This window comes from Eubalaena glacialis, chromosome 19 (assembly GCF_028564815.1).
Source record: "Eubalaena glacialis isolate mEubGla1 chromosome 19, mEubGla1.1.hap2.+ XY, whole genome shotgun sequence".
Classification (NCBI taxonomy): Eukaryota; Metazoa; Chordata; class Mammalia; order Artiodactyla; family Balaenidae; genus Eubalaena; species Eubalaena glacialis.
This window is the reverse complement of record NC_083734.1, coordinates 12666817-12688901: the sequence shown is the minus strand read 5'-3', so window position 1 is coordinate 12688901 and position 22085 is coordinate 12666817. Positions and strand designations below refer to the sequence as shown.

At 47.3% G+C, this 22085-nt stretch overlaps 2 protein-coding genes across 2 annotated transcripts in view; one reads left to right on the top strand and one right to left on the bottom strand.

Moving 5' to 3' along the window:
* The first annotated feature begins 226 nt into the window (after positions 1-226).
* LOC133079689 (neuferricin) lies at positions 227-14945 on the top strand. The gene is made up of 4 exons (XM_061175298.1): positions 227-597; positions 6338-6478; positions 10393-10579; positions 11078-14945. The coding sequence occupies exons 1-4, from the start codon at positions 348-350 to the stop codon at positions 11292-11294; spliced, it is 795 nt and encodes a 264-aa protein (XP_061031281.1). The 5' UTR covers positions 227-347; the 3' UTR covers positions 11295-14945.
* Positions 14946-16311: 1366 nt separating this feature from the next.
* ANKFY1 (ankyrin repeat and FYVE domain containing 1) overlaps positions 16312-22085 on the bottom strand; it is a 74754-nt gene continuing 68980 nt past the window's right edge. Inside the window, exons 24-25 of the mRNA XM_061174841.1 lie at positions 21136-21226; positions 16312-20463 (exon numbers count right to left, since the gene is read on the bottom strand). Of these exons, the coding sequence (XP_061030824.1) occupies positions 20331-20463; positions 21136-21226 (224 nt within the window). The 3' untranslated portion in view covers positions 16312-20330. The remainder of the gene's footprint in view (positions 20464-21135; positions 21227-22085) is intronic.

Sequence of the window (22085 nt, the reverse complement as noted above, 5' to 3'; positions counted from 1 at the left end):
CCAAGACGGCGCGTCTGTCATTACGTCTACGTCATCCCGCGGCCTCCTTTGCCACCGTCTTTGTTGGGGGCAGATAATCTGCCGGCCAGGAAGCCTTCCCGCTGCTCGCTTTCTCGGTATCCCTCCACAGTCGCTAGCTATGCTGGAAAAGTACGAGAAAGAGTTGGAGCCAGGGAGTGAACTTTTCGCCAGACTTTCCCCTTTCAGTCCTCCGTTGTCCCCTTGGTGACAGGTGGACACAGGAGAGCGCGCGTCGCGCCGGTGACGTCGCGGCCGGTTCTCCGCCATCTTAGTTGTGGACAGAGAAGCAGCAACCTCGGAGGAGCCGAGGCGGTGCGGCTGTCTAAATGCTGAGGCTCGGCAGGCGTGGGCTCTGGCTGGGCCTGGCCGCGGCAGCGGCGGCGGCGGCGGCCTCACGGCTGATGGGCTGGTGGAGTCCCCGCGCTGACTTTCGCCTTTTCATACCCGAGGAGCTGGCCCGCTATCGAGGCCGCCCTGGGGACCCGGGCCTCTACTTGGCCTTGCTCGGACGCGTCTATGATGTGTCCTCTGGCCGGAGGCACTACGAGCCTGGGGCCCACTATAGCGGCTTCGCAGGTATTAGCGGGGCGTTTCACGCCTTTTTCTGCTACGACGCGGGCCGGTAGGCGCCTGCGCTTCATTCATTCACTTATTCATTCGTTTATTCATTTCCTCTTTTCCTCCCCACATTCCTCAGACCAGCGTGGGGACCGGGCTCAGCTGCATCATCCTTCTGGTCTGTTTTGACTCGGGCAGGACTGTGGGCAACTGTTGCCGGCCTCTGCTTTCCCTGTCTTTCCCCACCGCTCTTCCTGAGTTAGGCTGGAGAAACACATCTCTTGCCTCTTACTGGTTACTCTTTACTCGCCAGCAGAAGCCCCCAGTACCTGCTTTGTGCCACACTGCGTGGCTCTCAGGGCCCAGAGATGAGTGACGCCCTGTCCCCGGCCTCAAGAGTTCCCCAAATGGTTGGAAATGATTCCAACCATTTCTTCAACGTGCCCCAATCGGAAGCGATCTTCCTTTCCCCCCACTCCAGGTTTCCCCTGAAAGTAGTACATTTGGTTTGAGTCGTTCTTGCTTCTAGTACAAATGCATTTGTCTGCCTTCCTTAAAAAAGTTTATCAGGTTAGAGCACAGGGAAGGAGTCTGGCCCCATTTCCAGTCCTTCAGTACTTAGAACAAAGCTGGCACGTTAGGCCTCAAAGAACATTTGTCAAATGAGGATTATTCTGTCCTCCCTATTTTATATCTTGGGGGATTGGAGGATGTGATTTGCCTAAAGCCCTCACAACTAAGTCCTGACAGCACTTGAACTAGGAGCACCAGCCTATTACTTTTAGAGATGTCGTCTTACCAGCCCAGAAGAATGACCATCTCCTAGATTAAAAAAGAAAAAGAAAATGACGAGCAAGCCTACGGCCAGTGACTAAGCTGATATGAAATAAGCATTTCCCACTTGTCATTATCTCAGGAGAACTGGGAAGCTGCCTCGGGTACTTAAATACAAGTCACTTCCCTGTCTTTAGGGAGAACTTTTAAGAAATAGAAGCATTGACAGAGAAGGAATTAAGTTCAGTTGGCGTTGCTGAGCTCCTCAAACAGTCCAGAAGGGGAAGGGACTTACCCAGGGCTACACAGTGAGTTAGAAGCAGAGCTAGAACCGGAATCAAGTGTTTTACTTACCTGCCAGGTGAGGACACTTCGGTGCACTCTCCTGCCGCACTCTGATGCAGCCATCATGGCTGTATGCATAAGTGTGAGCAGAAAACGCTCCATTTCTGGAGTGATTTTTCTTTTGCAATGTGCTCTACTGTTGACTGAGTTCCTTTGTGCCCAGTATTTATTCACCGTCCATTTACTGACCACTGCCATGTAGCTGGCCCTGTACCACGTGCTGAGGAATCAGAGATTATAACATTGCTCCCCAACACCTATGCACTCTAGTAGGGAAGCAGGTATGTTCACTTATTCGCTCAGTCAGTCAATATTTTTATTTTTTTAAAAGATATTCAGATGGTATAAAATCCACCCTTTTAAAGAGTACAAGTGGTTTTTAACATAGAAAGTTGTGCAAGTATCACCATTATCTCATTCCAGAGCATTTTTATCACCCCCAAAAGAAACCCCATATCTATTAGGAGTCATTCCCCAACCCCTCCGACTACTTAGCCCCTGGCAACCAGTATCTACTTTCTGTCTCAAAAGATTTGCCTCTTCTGGGCATTTCATGTAAATGGAGTCATGCATGTGGCCTTTTATGTCTGGCTTCATTCACTTAGCATAATGTTTTCAAAGTTCATTCATGATGTATAGGCATGTCAAGACTCCATTCCTTTTTATGGCCAAATAATATTCCATTGTATAGATATACCACACTTTGTTGATCTATTCATTATTTCTTGGATATTTGGGTTGTTTCCACTTTTTGCTTATTATGAATAATGCTGCTATGAACATTATGTACAAGTTTTGTTGTGGACATGTGTTTTCAGTTCTCTTGTGTATATACCTAGGAGTGGAATTGCTGGGTCATATGGTAACTTATGTTTAACTTTCTGAGAAACTGCCCGTTGTTTCCTAAAGTGGCTGCACCAACCTGCATGCCCATTATCAATGTATTAGAGTTCCAGTTTCTTCACATTCTCAGCAAACTTGTTACTGTCTTCTTTTTTCTTTTTGATTACAGCCATTTTAATGGGTTTGAAGTGGTATTTCATTGTGGTTTTGGTTATTTGCTTCTCGCTGATAACTAATGATGTTGAGCATATTTTCATGTGCTTGTTGACCATCTGTATATCTTCCTTGGAGAAATGTCTATTCAAATCCTTTGTCCATTTTTAAATTGAGTTGTCTTTTTATTGTTGAGTTGTATATATGAGTTCTTCATATATTCTGGATACTTAGACCCTTATCAGATATATAATTTGCAAATATTTCCTCCCATTCTGCAGGTTGTCTTTTCACTTTTTTTTTTTGAAGTATAAATGACTCACAATATTATGTTAGTTTCAGGTGTACACCATAGTGATTCGATATTTTTATATTACAAAATGATCACCACGATAGGTCTAGTGACCATCTGTCACCGTACAAAGTTATTACAGTATTATTGGCTCTATGCCCTATGCTGTATCCCCATGCTTATTTATAACTGGAAGTTTGTACCTTGTAATCTCCCTCACCTATTTGATTCAACCTCCTGCCTCCTTCCCTGTGGGCAACCACAAGTTTGTTCTCTGTATCTATGAGTCTATTTCTGTTTTGTTATGTTTTTTTGATTCCACATATAAGTGAAATTATACGGTATTTGTCTTTCTCTGACTTACTTCACTTAGCATAATACCCTATAGGTCCATCCATGTTGTCGCAAATGCTAAGATTTCATTCGCTTTTATGGCTAATATTCCACTGTATATGTGTATATCCATTTATCCATCTATGGACACTTAGGTTGCTTCCATATATTGGCTATTGTAAATAATGCTGCAGTGAACATAGGGGTGCATATTTCTTTTTGAATTTGTGTTTTTGTTTTCTTTGGATAAATACCCAGGAGTGGAATTGCTGGATCATATGGTAGTTCTATTTTTAATTTTTTTGAGGAACCTCCATAGTGTTTTCCATAGTAGCTCCCCAATTTACATTCCCACCAACAGTGTACAAGGTTCCTTTTTCTCCACATCCTCGCCAACACTTGTTATTTGTTGTCTTTTTGATAATATCCATTCCGACAGGAGTGAGGTGATATCTCATTGTGGTTTTGATTTGCATTCCTCTAATGATTAGTGATGCTGAGCATCTTTTCACTTGTCTGTTGGCCATTTGTATAGCTTCTTTGGAAAAAAATGTCTATTCAGGTCCTCTGCCATTTTTTAATCAGGTTGCTTGGGTTTTTTCGTTTTGTTTTTTAATTAATTAATTAATTAATTTTAAATTTTTGGCTGCGTTGGGTCTTCGTTGCTGTGCGCGGGCTTTCTCTAGTTGCGGAGAGCAAGGGCTACTCTTTGTTGCAGTGCGCAGGCTTCTCATTGCAGTGGCTTCTCTTGTTGTGGAGCACGGGCTCTAGGCACATGGGCTTCAGTAGTTGTGGCACAAGGGCTTAGTTGCTCCGTGGCATTTGGGATCTTCCCGGACTAGGGCTCGAACCCGTGTCCCCTGCATTAGCAGGCGGACTCTTAACCACTATGCCACCAGGGAAGTCCCTGTTTTGTTTTGTTCTGTTGATGTTGAGTTGTATGAGTTCTTTGTATATTTTAGATAGTAACCCTTTATCAGATATATCGTTTGCAAATATCTTCTCCCATTCAGTAGGCTGCCTTTTCGGGTTTTCTGTTTGTTTGTTTTGGCTGCGCCTCGAAGCTTGCAGGATCTTAGTTCCCCAACCAGAGATCAAATCCTGGCCCCCTGCAGTGGAACCACGGAGCCCTAACCACTGGACCGCCAGGGAATTCCCTTGCCTTTTCGTTTTGTTGATAGTTTCCTTTGCTGTGCAAAAGCTTTTAAGTTTGATGTAGTTTCATTTGTTTAGTTTTGCTTTTGTTTTCCTTGCCTGAGGAGACATTCCCAAAAATATTGCCAAGACCAATGTCAAAGAGCATACTGCCAGGAATTCCCTGGCAGTCCAGTAGTTAGAACTCTGCAGTTTCACTGCCGAGGGCCCGGGCTCGATCCCTGGTTGGGGAACTAAGATTCCACAAACAGCATGGCCAAAAAAAAAAAAAAAGAGCATGCTGCCTATGTTTTCTCTTGGGTGTTTTATGGTTTCAGGGCTTCACTTTCTTGATAGTGTCCTTTAATGCACAAAATTTAAAATTTCTGACCAAATCCTATTTATTTTCTCTCTGGTGGCTTGTGCTTTTGGTGTCCTAGCTAAGAAACCATTGCCTAATCCTAGGTCACAAAGACTTACACCTGTTTTCTCCTAAGAGTTTTATATTTTGAGCTCATATATTCAGGTCATTGATTTATTTTGAGTCAATTTTATATATGGTAGGGGTCCAATTTCATTCTTTTGCATGTCGCTATTCAGTTGTCCCAGCACCATTTGTTGTAAAGACTATTCTTTCCCTCATTGAATTGGCACCCTTATTGAAAATCAATTAACTATAAATGTATGGGTTTCATTCAGTCATGTATTTATTGAGAATTTACTAACGATCAGGCACTACCAGACACTGGGGAACTGATTCTTAAGTTTGGTGTGTTCTTTTCCCTGATAAAACTTGCAGACTAGTAGAAATGACAGACGTTAAATAGTTATCACATAAGCAATTAATCAATTATTTTTGTGATGAGTGTTAAAAGGAGAACATACTGGTGTTACTAGAGGCCTTAGCCTAGTGGGGGAGGAGGAGAGTGAGGAAGGGAGTATAGTGGCAAGGTGAGGTTGACGGTGGCTGGTGCAGAGCCTTGAATGGCCTGTTAAGGAATATGTACCTTGTCATAGGGCAAAAGGAAGCCCCTGAGGATTCTGAAGCAAGAGAATGATATGATCGACTTATTTAAAATATCAGTCTAAGTGTTGTATGGAAAATAGATTAGCGGGGGACCAAATGAATGCAGGGAGACCTAGCAGGTTACTCTGGTAGTTCAGATGAGAGATGACGGCAGCCCGGGCTTGCTTAGTAGTAGATGGGGCCAGGCATCTGATATTTAGGAAGAAAGTATAGGACTTGGGGACTGACTGGATGTGAGGGATGAAGGAGGAGTCAAGGACTACGTTTCTGGACTGAGCAACTGGTTATTAACCGAGACAGGGAGTACTAGAATAGAGGCAGGTTTCCAGGGGCTGGGGATGCAGTATGGACATTTTGAACTTGTGATGTCTGAAAGTCATCTAAGGCACGTTGAGCAGACAACTGGATATACAGGTCTGGAGCTCAAGAGAAGTCTGAGCTAAACATACAAATTTGGCATCTTTGGCATAGAGGTGGTACTTGAAACCACGGGAGTGGATGAGATTGTCAAGTGGAGGGTGTGGATGGAGCAAAGGAGGTGAACAAGAATTGATGTCTGAGGCTGGTAGAAAATGAGCTAGAGGGGTAGGAGGAAAACCAAGAGTATAGTGTCACAGAAGCCAAGGGGCATGGTCCACCATGCGAAATGTTGCTGAAAGCCAATGAAAGAACAGGATGCATGCCAGAAAGCGTGTCCAAGATCCAGGAGCGTCTGTCACCGAGGGGGAGGAGGGATCAGCTTTGCTGGGGGCTGGGGAGTGAGGGTTTTTGGGAGATGTTTCTCAGAAAACAGATTCTTGAGTTGCTACAGTGTTGGTGATTTATAAGTTAATCTACTGGAAACATCTCCCCTGCAGGCCGAGACGCATCCAGAGCGTTTGTGACCGGGGACTACTCTGAAGGAGGCCTTGTGGATGATGTATCTGACCTGTCATTTTCTGAGATGCTGACACTCCAAAGTTGGCTTTCATTCTATGAGAAGAATTATGAATTCATCGGTAAGTATTCCACAGGTCATTTCCATAGATTTCATTTAGTTGTCTTGCAGTTGTTTTTTTGTTTTGTTTTGTTTGTCTTGCAGTTTTTTTAAGAGGCTAGAATTCTTTGGGGATTGGACTCAAGGTTAAAATCTGAAAAATGCCCATGGCTTTTTCACCTTAAACTCTGGCTTTCAGTGTGGCGGTATGTCCCAGAAGGAAATGGCTGGGGCACTTGTTTCCGTCACCTTTTTTTTTTTTTTGGCCGTGCCGCGTCTTGTGGGATCTCAGTTCCCTGACCAGGGATCCAACCCAGGCCCTCGGCAGTGAAGGCGGGCGTCCTAACCACGGGGCCGTCGGGGAGGTCCCTGTTTCCCTCACTCTCGCTCCTGGGAGAGGACTGCCCGACCACTGGCTTTGGCCTCTGCTGCCCCACAGCCTGCGCCACCCTTGAGCATCCCGCCCAGGAGGGCAGCTTCCCCATCTCGCCGTGTTCCAGGCGTCTGACTTCAGACACAGTCAGGGAGGCTCAAAGCCTGTTTGCAAGTGGTTTTGACAAATATCCTTTTACTTCGTCCCCGAAGGAGACAGACATTAACCTGTGCCCATCCTCAACGAACTCCCTCCCAGGTGGAAGTCATGCTCATCAAACACTTGTTCAAGCCAGTTGTGTGGAGCGCCACACTTGCTACCTAAATGAGAAGATACCTAACGGTGTCCTAAAGAAATGTTAGACACGAAACAGTAGACTGCTTCACAAACACTGAAAACTGGGATGGTTGGGCCCCTTTTCTCCATCTGCTGCTGCCCTGACCTCTCACTGGAGCCCACTTAGACACGGCTAATTTCCTGAGGAACATCAGGGTCGCTTCACCACTGGATCAGGTCTAAATTGGAAGTTCTTTCTCTGCCCCTAATGCCCCTGCATGTCTGCTTCTGTCATTACTCCCTGGGTTACCTTTGCTGAGAACCTTGGCATTTTCACTAACTCCTCTGCTCCCTCCACATCCAACTAGCCGAGGCTCTTTTCATGAATCTGAAGTTCTGTTTCCGGTGCCCCCTCTTCCACACCCACCACTGTTGGCCCCTGTCACCCCAACCTGCAGCACCCCCCATCTTTGTTTTCACCCAGTCTGCACCAGGCCACTCCTCAGATCACAACTATGTTTGCCACTGAAGGAACTGACCTCTATCCATCTGGCCTTCAGAAGGCTTGGTTCTCCCTTTTCCCCATAAAGTTGCCAAACCAAAGCTGAAACATGACTGTATTAATAAGGAAAAAACCCAACATAGAAGAATAAAAGTGGAGTCCTGTGTGTCAGCAAAGGATGCCAGACCAAACACATCACACTGATATTGAGGGGCAAACTGATGTGTTTGGTAAGATGAGTGCACTAGTCTTGCTGAACAGTGTTCACGTGTAGGGGAGTGAGGGGCACATGGTCTGCAGTGCCTCAGGAGGATTGCAGTCGAAGTCAGGATATACTCGAGTGCCTGCCATGGATACGCTGTGGTTCTGGTCCTCGTGGGGCCACAGACGGGCTGAATGCAGTCCCTGTCCTCTGTTAGCGCATTCTGTAGGGGGAGGGCAGTGTTAGGTTCCTTCAGGGCACCAGAGACCCTCAGGACAGAGCGTCAGAAGATGAAGGTTTATTACACGGGTGCACACTGAAGGACGACAGCAGGAAGCCATCTTGGCAGCCACATGGCCAGGCCTCGAGGGGAAACGAGATGTCATTTTTGTGTTCTGGAGACCCGGCCAATGGTGACCGACATTCTCACGACACAGCTTCTACCTCTTTCTCTGTTGCCGTCTACTACTGCTGTCCTCTCTCTGGGTCTCGTGTCTAAAACCCACCAGGACAGGCTTGTCACCATGCATACAGAGACCCTCTATAGGAGAAAGTGCGGTGCCAGGCCAACTCACAGACTGCAGGCCTGGGACTTGGGCCCTGATCCCTTCACTTATTCTAACAAGCATTCAAAATGAGTGCTCTGAACTAAGCTGCTTTGAGTGCTGGGGCCTCACTGCTGGGGAGAGCAATATCATAAACTAGTAAACTGACGAGACAATTCCAGGTAGGACTGTGAGTAAACGAAAACTAATGTGATGCATGTTTGGGCATGTGCGTGACACCTTTAGAGCAGACAGTCAGGGGAGGCCTCCTGGAGGAAATGAAAATTAAGCTGAGACCTGGAAGGTGAGAAGGAGCCAGCCATCCTGAGATCTGAGAAGAGAGTATTTCAGGCTGAGGGAACAGTGCCTGAGGTGGGGAGCAGCGAAGCATGGTCAGGGAGCCTACAGCGAGGGAGGGAACAGCTTAAGAAGAGGCTGAAGAAGCAAACACGAGTCAGATGGTTGTCTTGGAGGCCTTTGATAAGAAGTTTGTGTTTTATCCATATGTTTTAGGAAGCCATAGGAGGGTATAAACCAGGCATGGAGGTGTGATTTATGTTTTTAAAAGGTCACCCAGCTACTCTGTAGAGAAAGAACTGTGGGAAGGCATGAGCTGAAGCAGAGACCACTGGGAGGCCACTGTCGTAATCCATCGCCTGGATTAGGGTGGTAGCAGTGGAAATGGAAAGGAATGGGCAGAATCAGGGTGTTTTTTAAAGGTTGGACCGACACGATTCGCTCATGGTTTGGACATGAACGAAGGGAAGTATACATTTAGATGTGAAGGAGGAGTCAGAGATCCAAGGCTCCTAAGCCAGGGAACACAGGCAGAAGTGAAAAAAATAGGGACTTCCCTGGCAGTCCCGTGGTTAGGACTCTGCGCTTCCACTGCAGGGGGCCTGGGTTCAACCCCTGGTTGGGGAGCTAAGATCCCGCGAGCCACATGGAGCAGCCGAAAAAACAAAGTGATAAGAATAGAATTGGCAAGGTCAGGATAGGGAGTTGGACTTGAGAAGATGAACTGAATCTTGGGTACACGAACGTACCCTGGAATCTCAGTTCTCGGGGACTGAGAAGACTGGACAGACACAGCAGGGGCAGGTATGTACGGATACCTCCTCCTACTTGGGCAAACCTTCTAGAAGTGCTTTCTGCTGCTTCTCTTGCCCTGTGACAGGGGCTGCTGTGAAAGCCACTTGCACTTCAGGACTCGGAGATGAAAGTCCCTGCATCTAAGAACTGATCCCTTCTTGGCTCTGGCCTACAGGCTCACTGACCACTTGCTGACCACTGCCATAGCTTAGACCTTACAAATTCTGACAGGGATTTTAAACTAAAACCAGTTTCCACTCAGTTTGTCCACTGAAGGACTGAGCCAGAAAAGAATACTGGAGGGGAGAGCATGAGCTCGGGGCCAGACCCACTTACTAGCTTCAGAGACTTCCCAGCTATTCAATCTCCCAGTCTCTCTCCTAGGACCACGGGAGCACTGATTTCTCTCTCAAACGGGTGTTAGGAGGATTACAAAATACTGGTAAAGTGCTAGTACAGCTCCTGATGCTGAGTGAACACTCAATGAATGACTTATTTATATCCATATAAGACAAAATAATTCAATGTGGGGAAGAAATGAGCCACAAAAATGTTATGCAATAAGCCATTCATTCATCAAGCATTTCTTGAACACCTACTATGTACCTCAAGCACTGTGGAACATTGAAAAGTGAGTGGCATGTGGTTCCACTCTCAGGGAACCAATGTCCGGAAGGGGAAAGATTTTATAATTTCCGTGCTGGAGGACTCTACATCTAGAACAGGGAGGCGTCTATCCAGAGTCGTATAAGATGTTGAGAGACATCGGGATAGAAGGCAACACAAGTCCCTCCAACCAGCTCTTAATAAATCAGCAGCCAGCAGGCTACTGTGGAAGGCGGAAGCCCTGGGGACTCGGCTTTACTAGGACTTCTGCAGGAGCTAAGCCTCTGTTCCTGCCCCCCCTCCCATGGCTACTCTGATGTCAGCTTTCCTGTCACCACAGGGAGGGTGACAGGAAGGTTCTACGGAGAGGATGGGCTACCTACTCCAGAACTGACCCAGGCAGAAGCCATGATCACCAAAGGCTTGGAGGCAAATAAACAGGAACTGAAAGAGAAGCAGAAGTTTCCACCATGCAATGCTGAGTGGAGCTCAACCAGGGGCAGCCGGTTCTGGTGCTCCCAGAGGAGGTAAACGGGCTTCCCTTCTGTTCCTCCCGCCTCTCCCCCAAATCCATCTTCTAGGTCACCACATCTGTGTTGTTCAGTGAGGCCATAAATTGACTGTTAACCCAGGGGAACTTTGTCAAAATACATGTGCTCTGGGATAGCGATTCTCAAGCCAGACGCTGCTTTTGAGACGCTCAGAGGCCAGTGGGGGAAAGCCTTTCACAGGTGTTGCCACCAGTGCAGGGAAGTGGCACCGCCTCCTAGGAAGGCACAGGGCAGGGGCCGGAGCAGCAGTGAAAGGACGACGGGCTGTGCCCTCGGAGGGGAAGCTGGAGGGCCTCGGGGGAGAGCAAGAAGGTTCGGGTGAGCACTGCAGACCACCGCCTTGGGAAAACAGCAAGGCGGCAAGTGAAACGGCTTCTACTTTTCACAAGGCCTGGCTCACTGCTCCCTCTCCTCCCTTCCCAGAGAAACTCACGACTTCATGCTTTAAGCAGCCCTCTTTCCTTCTCTCCTTAGTGGAGGTGTGAGCAGAGACTGGATTGGCGTCCCCAGGAAGCTGTTTAAGCCAGGTGCCAAGGAGCCCCACTGCGTGTGTGTGAGAACAAGTGGCCCCCCTAGTGACCAGACGCCGGACCACCCTACGCACAGAAATCGTGGGGACTTGGACCACCCCAACTTGGAGGAATACACAGGCTGCCCACCCCTAGCCATCACATGCTGTGTCCCCCTCTGAGCCGGTACCCTGTATGTCCATAACCCACAGGGGACCCTCACCTGCCTTTCCCTAACGGGCCCTTGACTCCTGCGCCCTAGGATGGCTCCTACATGAAACAAGAGGGCCTGGAAGGACTGCACCACGCTCTGCAGACAGGACTCATGCCCCTCCCCATGGGCTCACCATTTGGTGACTGAGGCCAGCGCCTGGCAACCTGCACAGTACTGGTCGGCCTGTTTTTGCCACTGCTCCCCTAGATCTCCTCACCATCATCCTTTGGAGTTCGCCGGTATTAATGGGCACAAATTTGACCAACTCAAAACTAACTGGACAGACACGCAGAAGGGCTCTGAGCTCCAACAGCTTCCTTCCCACGGACTCCCAGGCTGCCCAGATCAGCTGCCGGCCTGGGCCCTGCTTGTAACTCCCACCCTGGTCAGGACATCGGGGGCTACATCATTCCCTTACAACTCAGAAACAAGTAGACACATCCAGAAAAGCCGTATGAACTAACAGTGTCAACACAACCCTGTTCCGGTTCCCCACTTGCTAATGTGAGCCCTGACTTTTACAACCTTTCTTGAAAATAAGACCTCTGTCCTAAGGCAAACTTGAATTTATCAATACAACCAAAAGCCACATTGAGTTAATTCGACCTGGACCAATATAGTGAGAGGTGACAATAAAACAGGATAGGCTAATTCTGGAAATGGAAAAGTTTTTGCTTACAGGGATGCAGCAAATCCAGATGCCTCTGAACAAAGCAACAATTTAAAGCAAGGGTACTGTTTCTCTTTCAAACACTTAAAATTAGGGGTGATGTGTTTTCAAAGGGAGAAGTCTGCATTTTGAGCAAAAGGTAGTTTCACAGCTCTAACACGGACACTGGCTAGCGCAACATCAAAGTTTGGGCAAGGCTGCAAGTGCCAATACAAACAGCCTCAATAGTGGGTGGTGTGTCCAGGGTCGTCTGTAATCTCCCACACTGGACCAAGTTCATACCCGTTACCTCCTGGGTTCTAGTTAAGCTCGTGGGGGCAAGGAGTTCCTACCTTACAGGTAAGGAAACGAATCTGGAGCGATTACAGGTTCATGGTCTCCCCATCTGCGCCTCCACCTCAACTTCTCCCAATCCCCTCAGCTGTTAATCTAAACACTCTCTGTCCTCCCTTTTTGGTCGTTTTTCCTCTCCTTTATCATTAATCTCACTTAATAGCTTTCCAGATTCACGGACTAGAAAACGGAGGCTGCCTGCCCTGAACTGGCGTGGCTCGCTGCCCTTTGGCCACAGCTGCTCTTTTGCCACCCAGGATCTTCCTCACCTGCCTTTCCAGTACCTTTAACCTCATCCAGCCTCCTGGCTCTTCCCTCTAAGTCTGCATTCAACAGCTCACTTCCCTTCCCTCCTGCCCCATCCTTCTGAGGCCCTGTCCCTACTTCCCGTCCCAGCAAAGCTTTGGAAAACGCTGCATGTGCTCAGTCTTTGCTCCTCAGCCCCCATTTGCTTGCAACACAGTCGCCCAGCTTCGCCCTTCCCTGCTCCACAGCAGGGTAAATTCTGTACTGGCAAACCCACGGCCACATTCAATTATTACCTACCCGGACCGGTCACATTTGAGGGCCCTCGTGAAAGCCTCCCTTGGCTTTTTCCTCATTTCCCTTATCTCCCTCGGGGGTTCCTTCCAGCCTCCTGGAAAGCCTCTCCTCCACACGCCTTCCCACCAGCTCCTCTCACTCCTGCATCAGCTGCCAAGCCTGTCATCTCGTCCAGGCGGCTTTCCTGACCATTTCTGCAGGCACCGCAGACTCCACAGTTCTGGCATTTAGTCTTCATCTTCTCCCTGGTGATTCTTCTAGTTCCCCTGGATGGTTCCACCATCGCCATCTTAAAGCACCCAGTCACACCAAGTAAGAATCCTGGCCATCATCCCCAGCCCCTTCCCTCCTGAGCCCCTCCTCCCGACCAGTCTCCAGGTCCTGGCAATCCCACCCCCTTACCTGTTCAGTACTCCTCCTCCGGTTGAGGCCTTCCTTTCTCACCTGATCTAACTGCACTCCCTGCAGCCCATCCTCCACACTGCCAAGCCATCCCCGTGATGTTCAGGGCATTCTCCGTTTAAACCTCTTCAGTGGCTCCCTTATCTGTAAGGATCAGTTGCTAACTCTTCAGCGACACACGATGACCTTCTAGGGTCCGTCTCCTCTTAGCCTCTGTATCTCTGCCACCACCTCCCACGTGCACTGATCCCTCCAGCCTTCACCTCGCTGCTTTATGCCTGCAACACCTTCACCCAGGCTGTCCCTTCTGCCTGGAATGACACGTCTTCTTCTCAATTTTTCTACCTCTTATCCCTTAATAACTTAGCTCAATCAACTGGGAGGCTTCATTAACCACTGGCCCACCAGTGGATTTAGATGCACTTTCCTCTAGGAAAATAATACTGTGTTCACTTCTAAAATAACAAATGTCAGTGTCCCGTAACTATGAATTTCCTATCAGCCTCTCGCATTGGACTGCAGACTCTCTTTGAGACAGGGACCAAGGATCACTTGGCTTTGTACCCCCATATCCACCATACCTAGGACACGAGAAGTGTGCAGAATTAGCTCTCTTTTGCAGATGAGGCAACCAAGGCCCAAAGAACTTAATAAAGGCACATAGCAATGAAGCTGAGCCTAGAACTCAAGGTTCTTGTCCTGATTCAGTGCTATCTTCGTGCCTCCATAGTTTGGTATGTCTCTGCCCTCCCTGGAGCAGGAGAAAATAAGGAGGCGAATTTAAGTTAGGACCTTATCCTGAGTTCCACACAGCCCTTGAGCTCAATGCCTGAGGCATCCCTGCTGACTCAACCCCAGGCTAACTGAGAACTAGTCACTGCCACTGCTCTCCTTAGTCCTTAGTTATTCGACAAATATTTACCAAGCATCTGTGTGCCATGGGGTTGGGGCTGGGGGGAAGTGAGGCTCCTGACCTCAAGGAGCTTGTAGTACGGCCGAGTAAAGCCCTGGTTAGAGCAGCCAGAGGCCACTCCTGGGGTAGGAATGCAGGGACAGCGTGGAGGCCAGGTCCAGAGATGTTTAGATCCTTCCAAAACAAACTGATAAAGAAAAAGAGCAAAACAAGGCACTTAGAGTCATCCCAGCCAAGTACAGACCTGAACTCTGGCTGATGCAAAACCCCTGAGCCCACATTTCAGGACACACTTACCCAGCCTCTGAGGGCTGCCCACTTTCTTGCTCAATGAGAACTCATTTCCTTTTTGATGCCGACCACTTACTTTATAGTAAAGAGCCTCCTCACACCAGGGCAGTGGGTGAATCCTCAAAGGGTTCGCCAAGAGTAGGTTGTCATGTTAATGATCCAAAAGGCTCAGCCATGAGAAGCTAGTGGTTACTGGAGAAATGCCTCTCCTTCTTCCCTCCTGGGCAAGACTATGGAGGAGGAAGGTAGTCCCTCCCTGATGGAAGCCACAGAAAGTTCAGCTCGGGCAGTTAAGACTTGCTGACAGAGGGAAGTGGAGAAGAAAACTAATACATGTTGGGCAAACATGCTGAGCAGGGAGGGAGCTTTATCTGTTCTCACTGAACCTCGATGCCAGCCTTGAGAGGGTCTTTTTATGGTCCAGAAAGGGGCATAAATCCTCCCACCCCACATCTAATGGTTACAACAGTCACTGCACGACAGAGCTGAGCTTTATACCCAGGTCTGCTCTCTCTGCCACACCATGAGCAGTGTTAAAGCAAAGGCTGGGCAGCTGCCTTCTAACATGCTGGAGGAAATTATAACGTCTGCCTTTTAATCCTGAGATTCCAGTTTTTCTAGAAACACAGAACTAAGAGTGAAGAGCCCAGAATTTTTTGGCCACAGCTCAGTCCCTTTAACTTGCAAAGGGACCCATACCAGACCATTGCCACCATCCCTAGCTGGCTCAGCTCCAGGACAAACTGTGATCTGAAAGATAGACCCTACGGACAGGTTAGGGATATCTGTTCAGAAATCTGTGGAAATCTGAATTTCCATCCTCGAAAGCACTTCCTATTGCCTGGGCCCCCAGATTCCTGCAAATAGGCAGCAGACATCGCTCCCATCAGCCCGCACTGGAGGGGACCCTCGCTGTGCACACCAGAATTCTTGTACTTGCATGAGAGGAAGGACACATGACTTATTACTGATCACCTTCCTCAGGGCAACCCTGTGAGCTAGGACGAACCATGGTCACTTCTATTTTACAGACATAAAAATTAAGGCACAGAAATTATGAAACATGCCGGTTTGTACTCACATATTATGACATTATATGACCAGTGTTCTCCTCAGGGACGGCTATTAGGATTACCTGGGATTGTTACATGGAAGCCCCCAACAGTGCCTATTAACTCTGAGTAAAGCCACGAGAGAATGAGATTTATCAATCACCACAGCTGGTCCGAACCAGCAGTGAGCAAAATGGAAAACAGGTAAGGGAAAGGAGAACACTAGTTCAAGAAAGCGTGATGGCGAGGTGAGCTACTAGATTCGTGCAGTTTGTATGGGGGGGATTATGGATCACTAGATTTTAACTTGCAAACCCCTAAACTTTCCTTAGTTTTCTCTGAAACCCACAGCACTGGTCCTCCCTTCAGACCAAGGCCAGCAGAAACCTCACCATGGGGGGATCTTCTCGAGTTGCTCCTAAATAATGGAGTCAGGGAGGGAATTTCCAGGGTCCGCGGGAGAGCTGCAGCGGGGTCAGGTGGCTGCGCCTGGGCAGCTGTGGTCACACACGTCACCATGAGCTGAAGTCTGGGCCAAGAGCACAGGACATCCAGGCAGCTGGTCATTATGCCTAAAACAGCTGCTTTCTCACTGCTGTCAACCAGCAGTGTGTTTTTGAAAAGTGTTGGAAATTCAGATTTTCCTAGAGGGTAGTTGTTAAAGAAATGTATTCATATGTCAGGAGTGTTAAAATTATTGTTTGTTTGTTTTTAATGCTTACTGGTACTTTTTGCATTAAAAGGAACTACAAATGTGTTATTAAGGTTTCCACTTTAAATGTACAATTTGACCTCATTTTATTTATAAGGAATTGTTACAGAAAATGCAAATATCAATATTTGAAAAATACATTCCATTACACGGACTCCAAACAAACAATGCTGCTAAGCGCCATGGTCCTATATGATGCTCTCGCCCCACACTGAGCACCACCCGGAATGGCTTGGAAGCCAAGGTGATCAACCCAAATGTGTGCCTGCAGTTTCGGCCCAGCCCTCCCCCTGGGTATAGCACACAGGTATGTCATGGTAACAGCCAACTCCACACATCTGCCAAAAAAGGACATTAAGTCATTAAGCTGAGCAGGCTGCCAACTCAAGACTCCCCAGCTACAGAATACCAATGTTGTCGGTTGTAACAGGTTAATATATTATTTATGCCACACAAAAAAGTAACTGTACAGGCAATGATCTTCCAAAGAAAATCTTTAAGGCATCTATGATAACTTCTGGAAATTTAATAAGTGTTTAGTCAAATAATCAGCTCTTCACTAAATTACTTCCACAAAATGAGAATGTGGCTTCCACACCCTTTAGAAAGTTATTTGTCCTCGGCTTCCTCCTCTCCCCGGCGGGGCTGGGGAGCTTTGGTGCTTCAGATTAGGAGGGGCTGGTCTTGCCAGCCCTGTGCCCAGCTCTCCTGGGCCTGGTCCTGAGGGAAGCAGTCCCAGGTCCTGGAAGAAAGCTTGTTTCAGGAGCTCTCTCTCAGTCTCAACCTGCAAGCTCCACGCAGGGCTGTCATGGAAGCATTACATTTACTTGCTCATGCTACTGTCACCTGGGGAGTTAGTCTGCCTTTCAGATCTAAGCATTACATAGTTCAATAGGGTTTTTTCTCCAGATTAAAAAGAAACCTAGATGGAGATCAAGGTTTTCCCCTGTCCCAAGGCTTTTCCTCCACTTCATGCCTACAGATAAGATTAGCACAATGCCGTTCAATACACCAAGTGGGAGACATGAACCGGGAGTGGTGGTGAACCCACAAGCACGCCGAGTTCCATGCAGGGACCCCACTCAGGGAGAGGAGAGAGGAAAGCTGAACAGGGCGGTCACAAATAACTCAGGGCTCTGAGGTAGAGGACTAGTGGTCACGTGGACCCCACTCCTGGAGAGAACATGGCAGGTGAACTGAATCTAATCCAGCCTCGACTAAGTTGGTAACTGGGGTTGACAATGCACAGGCAACAAACTCCAAACGGAACACATATTCTAATACATCATTCAGTGAGACACCACTAAAAAGATAACTGAAAATTAAGAAGTCCTAAGTGTAGGCACTTAAGTTTGTGGGAAATTCCTGTGTTCGAGGATCATAGCAAGTTAGTTTTAGCCATTCCATTTATATATATGGCACATGGTTTGTACCTTCATCTTTAAAAAAAAAAAGAGAAAGGACTGTTAAGAACACACTGTATCCTAAATCTGGTGATGAGCATGAGGCAGTTAAAAAGCTAATTTAGCGTAACAACGTTGACTGATTCAGCAAATTATATTTCAGTAAAGTTTATTCTTCCTGCTCTACTCATTCACAGTTGGCAACTCTCGGAATGAATAAAATTGAGTTTTTTCTATTAGTCTGTAAGCTGTGGATTGAAATGCAACAAGAACAGTCAGGCAGTTCTAGAGCCAAGTCTGACGGCTTGGAGAGCGCAAAGGGGACTGAGAGCATGTCAAGTCCCCCCAGGTCAGCCACCGCTCAAGGGACCTGAGACACAGCCCCGTACGCATCGGCACGGCAGAGAGAGCCTAAGACTGTGGAAAGGTGCTTTTTCTAGATCTCCAAGAATGCACCCTGAAGCCAATGCAGAACTCACAAAATGTTCCCCCAACTTGTGGCAGCTAGGTACCATTGCTATCCCTGGACTCTGTGAAGAAAAAGAAGCTTGACTCAACAATTTCAAACATGATTTTAAGATTTTTAAGTGAAATTAGAGTGTTATTGAAATTGGTATAGTAGGGCAGGGGCAGGACAATCAACCTCATCCCTGATTGAATTCCCATCCTCCTCTCTCTACCACGAACGTTAAAAGAACAGGTATAAAAGTACCGACCACCTCAATTCATATCTGAAGCATAATTATCTTACTTTCCAATTAAAGAATCAAGCCACCTAACTAAGGCTTACTTCCTCAGGCCCTGTTCAGGCAACAGAAAATGGAAACTGACCACATGCTTCACGTGGTCAGGTGTTTGCCAAGACTAGCTGTTTTCCTATAAAAATTCTATATGAAGTATGTCACAGACTTTAGGGGACATGGGAACTCTTCTAATTAATTTTTTCTTTGAAACATTGTACACAAGCTCATATTAACACAGAAAGCATATATATCTTATAAATCCACAGAAATGTTAAAAAAAAAAAAAGTAGCACTCTGGTTTATCAGCTCATTTTACACACATATTTAGGCAGTAGGATGTATAAATCTACAGCAACATGGAGGACATACCACTATCTAAACAAAACAACAGGCTGCTGCAAAAAAATATTTAGTCCCTTTTACACATATATCCATATTTCATTAATACAAAAAAATGTAGTGGTTAAATGTCTGAAAAAACAGTATGTATGATTGAGATTGTTAATCTCTGAGTATAGCTGTACAACACATATTGTTCATCTCGGAGTTTTGTTTTTTTTTTTTAAGCAGTGGTAGAAGTTTCTCTTTAAATGTGCATTTTTTAAAAAACTGGCCAAACCTTCAAAAGAAAAGAAGTTTAACACTTCAGGATTAATGCATGTACTAGCAGCGACTAAGGCCTGGTAGGCTCTGGGGGCCTCATTCAGCACACGAGCGAGCCTTCCAAGATGGGGTCACACACGCTTGGCCAGGGCCTTTGGCTGTTGGCTCTTATGGGGCAGGGATCTGGGATCTGGGACCTGGGACCTGGGACCTGGGACGGACAGCACTCACAACATAACTGGAAAGGTTTCAGCAAGAAGCACTCATGTCAAGGAGATGGGACCTGCCAGCCTGAGGATGGAGATTCCCCTTCCCCTCACTTGGCCCGCGTCACTCTCATGCTCCAAATGACACTCCGCAGGAGTCTTCTCTTTAAGACTTAGTGTGAGCTGAGGTCCAGTCAAAGCTGATCATTAGAATCACTGATGCACGGATGTATGAGGGTATTTTTGAATATGGATTTTTAAATTGGAATCACCAATAATGCAGCTATATAAAAAGTGCAGCACAATAAAAGTGCATTTTCTCCACCACTGCCTAGTGGCAGGTGACTGAGGACTCCACAGACAGGACACAGCAAGATGAGAGAACAAGACGGCTGCTAGGAGGTGTCAAGCTGCCACACCGCAATCCTGACACCCGAGCAGCATGAATACTGGTAAAGCTTTCAGTTGTTAAGGCCACAATTTTTCAGCTCTCATCTTTGAACCCTGCTTAGAAAGATTTCACCTTTTTTAAAGGGGTAGTTCACTAAAAATACAGCTTAGCTTTTCCCAAAAAAAAAAAAAAAAAAAGACAGAGAAAGAGAGAGCGAGATTTCAGGGCGAGAGGATCCTATTACCTTTATGAAAACACTGTGCAGAAAAGTCCACAGCCACTTACCCTAGAGTAAAGCCAGCTCTTGTTGTGCAGCCGGATGCCAGCTTCCTACGGTTAGGCTCTGCCTAGGAAGTCCGCCCAGGCAGGAAGACTTCATGAATGCTCTGAGATGGACACTAAGCTACTGGAAGGGAAAATGGTTTTTGAAGCATCCTTGTACATTGCTAGCAGAATGGGGTCTAATTCCTATCACTTTACCACTTAGGCTAAAAGGCCTGGTCCAATTAGTGAGACATCTAGTGACCTTGATCATAGTCTGATAAACTGACAATCATACAGAATCATTTGAGATGGGATCTATCACACCATGGTCCTTAACTGTTCCAGTCTATTGCCGCAAGAAGACGACTGCCAGCTCCTGCTCTGGGGGGTGGGGGGGTGGGGTGGGGGTCAGGCTGGTGAGCAGAGCAGCTGCTGGGGAGGCAACCGAAGATGTGGCCTGGACCTTCCCGGGGGCTCACTAAGAGACCCCACCCAAAGTCAGTACATCAAAGCAAATGTTGCAAACTCGCACAGGCTTGTTCAGATCAAACTTTATAATAGGAATCTCCTTGGTCGAGCATTTATGGCAAAGAAGACGTCCGCAGTGACGACTGTGGGAAGCAAAGAAAGGAAGTGTGAGAGGGGTTCTCGAGAGCAGACTGCCGCCCGGCACGCCAGCACAGCACGGCAGTGCCCCATCGGACAAGCAAGCCCACACCTGGCACTCTGAGGTCAGCTCTGCCCCTCGCCAGCCAAATCATACCAATGCATGTATAATTTATAGTCCATGAAAACAAAATTCTAGCCAATAATTAAGTTAAAGTGATCCTGGAGAAGCCTCTCTCTTTAAAGCTCAAGAAAGGCTCAGCAAGAGCCAAACAAGAGTCTCACTGTAATGGGAACAGCTCCGCAGTTCTCAGGAGAGTGGCCTGCGCTCAGGCTGGGAAGCACACGTCCTGGGAGCGCAGCGATCAACTCAGCTTCACTGCAAGCAGGAAGCCTGGCTAAGACGACAGGAGGCCTGACAGGCCACCTAGCACTGTGAACCCCAGCGTTCAGCAGGAAAGCCACCCGTCTGAGTGCCTGCTGGCCTCCGTATATCACTAGAAGCGTGCAGGGTCCCGTCACCTCATTGCTCCATGTGGTCAAGTTTTGCCCAGGAGAGCACAGGGCCCTGGCAAGTTCATGGTTTATCACGGGAATAGGCAGCAGCAATGGTATAGCAGAAATCCCCTTACTCCTCTGGCAAGTGATTGGTGGGGGGTGGGCGGGGACAGGCTTACCAGTGATGTTTGCGAGTTGTGACTCCAAACTTGGCAGTGCACTCATAGCAGTTGGAGCCGTCACACCACGGGGGCTCCCTGGACAGCATATCTGCAACACAGCACAAGACTAGTTCCTGTCAGATACCGACGGTGCCCGGTCAGACCCGCGGCTCAGAAGTAGCAGAGAAATGGCCCAGTAAATAAAGCAACACGTCGCAGAGGGACGTGAAGGATAAGAAAGCAACCTATAGGCATGCTTCCTTTTATTGCGCTTCGTAGATATCGTGCTTTTTACAAATTGAAGGTTTGTGGCAACCCTGCACTGAGCAAGTCTAGCGGTGCCATTTTTCCAACAGCATTTTCTTACTTCATGTCTCTGTTACACTTTGGTAATTCTCAAAAATGTCAAACTTTTTCGTTATTATTATATTTGTTATGATGATCTGTGACCAGTGATCTTTGATGTTACTATTTTAATTGTTTTGGCATTTTTTAACAAAGTATTTTTCAATTGAGGTATATACATTGTTTTTTAGACAGTGCCATTGCATATGCAATAGACTACAGTACAATGTAAATAGAACTTTTATATGCACTGGAAAACCAAAAAAATTTGTGTGACTTAGTTTATTGCAATATTCACTTTATTGTGGTGGTCGGGAACTGACCGAGGGCTGTCTATATTCTAATTGGGTCAGGGAAAATGTCACACAGGAAAATATGGAGAACCAGCATTTGCCAGGCAGACTGGGGTAGAAGGAAACGGTCTTAAGGCAGTGAAACAGCACAGTGTCTGTGGGGGAAACACATGCAGTCAGGGATGGTATGGCAGGGAGAGGGCAGACCAACAGCTGGAAAGACTGGCAGGGGCACAATGGTAAGGGGAACAGGGATGGAGGGACCAGACAAGAGAAATGAAGGGGGCAGAATCCGTCAGGTCTGGTGACTGAACAGAAGTCGGGGGTGAG

Coding starts and splice junctions, on each gene's coding strand:
- LOC133079689 (XM_061175298.1), top strand. CDS start 348: ATGCTGAGGCTCGGCAGGCGTGGGCTCTGGCTGGGCCTGGCCGCGGCA. Junction 598..6,337: donor CCACTATAGCGGCTTCGCAG/GTATTAGCGGGG, acceptor TCTCCCCTGCAG/GCCGAGACGCATCCAGAGCG. Junction 10,580..11,077: donor TTCTGGTGCTCCCAGAGGAG/GTAAACGGGCTT, acceptor TTCTCTCCTTAG/TGGAGGTGTGAGCAGAGACT.